Source organism: Myotis davidii, unplaced genomic scaffold (genome assembly GCF_000327345.1).
Source record: "Myotis davidii unplaced genomic scaffold, ASM32734v1 scaffold173, whole genome shotgun sequence".
Lineage (NCBI taxonomy): Eukaryota > Metazoa > Chordata > Mammalia > Chiroptera > Vespertilionidae > Myotis > Myotis davidii.
In genome coordinates, this window is record NW_006286303.1 from 918,955 (window position 1) to 924,766 (window position 5,812).

The window sequence follows — 5,812 nt, forward strand, 5'->3', positions numbered from 1 at the left end:
TAGCGATTCCCAAAAAGTTAAATATGGACTTAACATATGATCCAACAATTCCACTCCTAGGTATATACTCAAGAGAACTGAACATTTATGTCCACACAAAAACTTGTACGTGGTCATAGCAGCATTATTCACAATAGCCAAAAAGTGGAAACAACTCTAATATCCATCAACTGATGAACTGATAAAACAAATTGACATGTAATCCATACAGTGGAATAAAAAGGAACAAAAGTACTGATAGATGCTAAAACATTGATGAATCCTGAAAACATGCTGAGTGAAAAAAGCAAGACACCAAGAACCACATATTTTATCATTCCACTTATATAAAATGTCGAGAGTAGACAAATTCATAGAGACAGAATGATGTGTGGTTGCTGGGCTGGGATGAAAAAGGAATAAGGGGTGACTGCTAATGGATGTGGGGTTTCTTTTTTGTGTGATGAAAATGTCCTTGAATTACAGTAGTCACAGCTGTATAACCGTGTGAATATACTAAAAAAACACTGAATTGTACACTTGAAAAGGGTGAATTTTATGGTATATGAATTCTATCCCCATAAAACTGCTATAAAAAAATAGGTTTCTGCCCTGGCTGGTTTGGCTCAGTAGATAGAGCATTGGCCTGCAGACTGAAGGGTCCCGGGTTCGATTCTGGTCAAGGGCATGTACCTTGGTTGCGGGCACATCCTCAGTGGAGGGTGTGCAGGAGGCAGCTGATCGATGTTTCTCTCTCATGGATGTTTCTAACTCTCTATCCCTCTCCCTTCCTCTCTGTAAAAAATCAATAAAATATATATTTTTTAAAAAGATGCTTTAAAAAAAATAGGTTTCTGCCCTGGCCAGCTGCTCAGTGGTTAGAGCACCAGCCTGTGCAGTGTAGAATCACGGCTTGATTCCCAGTCCAGGGCACATACCTTGGTTGCAGGTTCCTCAACCCCATAGGAGTGTGTGTGGGAGGTAACTGATCGATGTTTCTCTCCCCACCCCCATCCACTCTCTCTAGAAATCTATGGAAAAAATATCCTTGGGTAAGGATTTTTTTTTTAAAAAAGGTTTTCATTTATCTCCTTTTTCTCATGTTATTCAACATGTTTTTAAAAATATCAGATTGAGTTAAATATTTTTAAAAATATTTTTAATCTTATTTTTGAAAGGTATCTTTATACATATATATACATATATATATATATAGTGTGTGTGTGTGAATATATAGTACTATTTTCCAATGCAAGTGCAGTATTTCATGTATGTGAGCTTGCTTAGGAAATTAACTTCTACTTCTGATACCATTTCTATAGAAAATGAAGAAAGTATGTTGTAAGTAAATGACATAGAATAAATTTTTATAACACAAGGAGACTTGTAAACAAGGTATCTCCTTTATTTTACTGTGAAAATTTTTTTATCTTTGCTCCATCTCAAAAAACTGCTTTTCTTACAAAAATTAGATATTCCCTTTTTCCTCATCTCAGCCTCTAATCTTCGGACCTCCTTCTCTTTCCTCTTTTGTCTATCTGACCTCTCCCAAGCTTCTTTTCAAACCTAGCCTGGGAACAGTGTCCATTTCTCTACATCCACACTACCCCTTCAAGATCTTACTCTGTTTGTAGATAAGTTCACCCTGTTTATAAATCTCCATAAACAGTATATATTTCCCCACTTCTCTTGTGCTACCATATACCACTTAAAAAGGCCACATGTCCTTGGTCACTGTATTCATTATAAATATCTAAATCCAAACAAAGCTAGACTTTCAATGTTGCTCAGCAATTCTTTAAAATTTCCTTCAATGATTCCCCTTCCTACTCCCCACTAGTGTTGTTGTAAATCCTTATTTCTTTCTTCCAACCCCCAACTCCAGTACCAGCCTCCTCTCTCTCTGCAAATGACTTCATCTATTCTGCAGAGAATAAAGAAGCCATGAAGTACAATATTCACCAACTGCCTTCTTTTCCACCTCTCTCCATCTTCACCCATCTTAACCTCCATTCCACTTATTACAAAATGCCCTTGTTACCAATTCCTTAATATGTTATAGGGCCTACATCTGTGTTAAAAGTTCTATTCCACCCCATTCCCAAGCCACACGGATACTGGCCAGCTTACTTTTCTTTCTATCTCTAGGTTTTATTAATGCAATTTCCTTTTTCTGGAATTCTTTTCTCTCTGGGACAAAGTCCAACTCATCCCTCAAAATCTGTGAAGCAGTCACACATACACAATGAATAATTCCCTTCCCACTTCTCTAACACTTCCTCTATACTCTGCCTACACAGCACTTAAAACTATATTTTCTAGCTAGTTGTATTGTCTCCTCCCATTAAAAGTAGCTCCTTGTAGACAAGGACCATGTCTTACTCATCTTTGTATTCCTTTGGCAAGGACATAGTAGGCATCTAATAAATTAACTAAAATGAAAACCAAATAACATGACAATGATAACTTCCCTAAGCTTAATTCCATCTTCCCAACTCTCACATCTGTAAACAAATGTCCAGGTTCAAAATCTGTCATATTTGATTCTCCTCCTCCCTTGTCAACATGAAATCTGCTACCACATTCTGTTGATTTCCCCTCATCGACACATTTTGTTCCCACTGTCCACGCACTAATCCAGGTTCACATCAATATCTGGTTATCTCTTTGCAAGCTCCCATAGCCCCCAAACACTCAACAAACTAGGAATATTAAAACACAGCTTTCATCAAAACACGCTCTTGCTCAAACCCTTATTAGTGTTCCCAAATACAAACCTTCCACTCCAAGCCCTGTTGTTCATTCTGGTCTTTAAATCTTTGCTTAGGTGCTTTTCCATGTGGGGAATATCACCTGCCCAACCCCTAATTATATTTCACTGTTTACATAAAGTTGATTCAATCAGGATCTTATTCCAAATTGATCTCTCCATTGCTGTGGCACTCACTGTACTTACTAAGCAGTCAAGCACTTGCTGCAAACTGCTTCATGAGCGTGTAAGCTTGTGCATCTCAATGACTCTTCACAGACACAGAGAGAGACCGGGGAGGAGGGAGCGGGAGCGGGAGCGAGAAAGACGCGCTTTGGCATAGTTCTGTGTTCTGTCTTAGTAGGTATTCAACGAACACCTCCTGCGGTAACCTGAACTGAGTGGTAAAAACCGGCCAGATGAATGACCATTAGTGGCCAATGTTTACAACACAGTTCCTCTCTGATTAAAAGCAACAACTGACTATAAGGTTCGTGGTAGAAAAAGAAAAAGAGGACTGGCCATACCTCATAAAGGAGTTAGGCATAAGGAAAGGCACTAGGTGGCCCCCATTCATTCAGCAAATACTGATGTCATACTACGTGTGCCAGGCACTATTCTAGGTTACAGCGATGAACATGACAGGTTCATGAAGACACCACCACCAGTGCCTCCATGGCATTTACATCCCAAGGGTCACGCGATGAACTCTTAAAGCCTTTACAAAGCACCTTTCTGTAAAGACAGTGGACAGATCACTCTGTCCTCTAAAGTTACTTTCCAGATTTAAGAACCCACGTTTGACCGCGGTCCAGGGGCAGTCATACACTCTGTGTTGGCTCTCGTTTCCTTAAATCCCGCTTGATCAGCACATTTCCTGGCAAACAGCTTGTCCCTGTGAGCGTCCGAGTGGGTTGGGCCCCGCATGCCATCAAGACATCTCAGCCCGCGGAGCACCGTCACCCGGCGGAGAAAACCGTGCACCGACACAGGGGAACGAACTTACGAGATTTAGAAGAAAATGTGTATTTGGACAGAGAAGGGGAAGGTGCTGTCACGCCCTCCTGCCCGGGTCCGAGCCAAAGAGCACATGATCAGGGTCGTTCGCCCAATGACACCTGGTTCCTGGGCGGACCCACAGTGGGTGTGTGGGGACGACTCTCCCGGCTCCAGGGCAGCGAGGAGCTGGGGAGGCTCCGGGCGGACCCTGCGCCCGACCCAGAGGCGGGAGAGGAAGGGCGGCCAGAGCGGAGCGAGAGGTAACGCGCCCCTCAGTGGAGCAGTGAACGGGAAGCGGTGCAGCCACCACTTCCCACATCCGGGCACGTGATAAACGACGCCGGAAGTGGACCCAGCGGGGAAGGAAAAAGAGGCGGCTGTACCGTGGGGAGGCGGGGCAAGGCCTGGCGGAAGGGGCGTGTGGGCCTCAGGCCGTGGGGTAACTTCTGTCGCTCAGACACTGCCAGGGCGCCTGAGGATTTGGCGATGGTGATATTACACTCTGTAGAGGAGTTATTTACCTAACAGTTTATTTAAGAAGAGATTCGGGCGGTAGCCAGTTTGGCTCAGTGGATGGAGCGTCCGCCTGCGGACTGAGGTGTCCCGGGTTCGATTCCGGTCAAGGGCATGTACCTTGGTTGCGGGCTGATCGATGTTTCTGACTCTCTATCCTTCTCCCTTCCTCTCTGTAAAAAAAATCAAAAAGTATATATTTAAAAAAAAAGAAGAGTTTCGGTCTAGGAACTAGATTCTAGTACTAGTTACTAGAAGGTTGCCAGGTTCGTCCAGGTTCGATTCCAGATCAGATCACTTGCCCGGGTTGCCGGCTGGATCTCCAGTAGGGGGCGTGCAGGAGGCAACCGATCAATGATTCCCTCTCATCATTGATGTTTCTCTCTCTCTCCCTCTCCCTTCCTCTCTGAAAAAAAATTTTTTTTTTTTTAAAAGAAGAGATCCGATGAAGTGTTAACGAGATGATGCCTATGCAGGGTTAAGTTTGAGAAGTATAGATGGTACAAATGTTGTTTGCAAAGCAAGGGATTCATTTACACCATAATCTTGGCACCTGTTGTATGCCAGACCCTTTGATGGAGGAAGGGCAGCCAGAGCGGAGGGAGATGATTCAGACATGAATCTGCCCTGAAGAAGTTCACAGTATGGTAGGGCTAAACAAGATACACACACATATACATCTATAATAATAAAAGCATAATATGCTAATTAGGCTGGACAGCTGAACCACCTTCCAGATGAAGCTGTGCTGGGGGGGGCCAAGGCAGAGGCGGTTAGAGGCAATCAGGCAGGCAGGCCAGCGGTTAGGGGTGATCAGGCAGGTGAACAGTTAGGAGCCAGTGGTCCCAGATTGCGAGAGGGATGTCTGACTGCCAGTTTAGGCCCACTCCCACAGGGATGATCAGGTTGAAACCTGCAGTCGGACATTCCCCGAGGGGTCCCAGATTGGGAGAGGGTGCAGGCCAACTGAGGGACGCCCCCCATCCTCCACCCCCATGCATGAATTTCGTGCACTGGGCCTCTTGTATACTATATAATGCAATGGAGAGAGGCAGGTGTGTAGAAACATCTTCACCTTCCTGCATCTCATCTCCAACCTGCTTCTACAGACCCCACACCAAAGCTGACTTCATTCACTCCTGACTAAATAGATCAACTAGGCATAGTGGTAGACACAAGAATTGTTTTTTCCAGGCTGTTCTAGGTACTTTTAGAAATGCAGAAAGATAGGATTTAATTAACTTGATAACTGACTTGAACAGAATCCATATTTCATACACTGTTAAGCACCTGAACTCACAAATCCTTTACTAAGCAGTACATTGACCCTCACTCTGTTACTACCCTCTCAGCCATGTCTTAGCCCAGCTGAGGATTTGAATAAACTGTGGACCAAGCAAAGACCTTTTACCAATGTTTATTACCCTGCCTTTTATTATAGAACTATTCAGTCTACTGACTTTGGTCAACAGCTAGCCAACTTAACAACCTTAAGAAAATGTAATAGTAATCATCTGTCCCATTTCTATTTAAGAACATTTCAGACATTTTACTGTATTTTTTTTCTCAACA

The 5,812-nt window shown here is 43.4% G+C and overlaps 1 protein-coding gene across 1 annotated transcript in view; it reads right to left on the reverse strand.

The window, feature by feature from the left end:
* The window catches only part of EXOC1 (exocyst complex component 1), a 55,413-nt gene that overhangs the window by 46,486 nt on the left and 3,115 nt on the right, over window positions 1–5,812 (reverse strand). Inside the window, exon 2 of the mRNA XM_006757836.2 lies at window positions 3,527–3,729. Coding sequence (XP_006757899.1) covers window positions 3,527–3,729 — 203 coding nt within the window. The remainder of the gene's footprint in view (window positions 1–3,526; window positions 3,730–5,812) is intronic.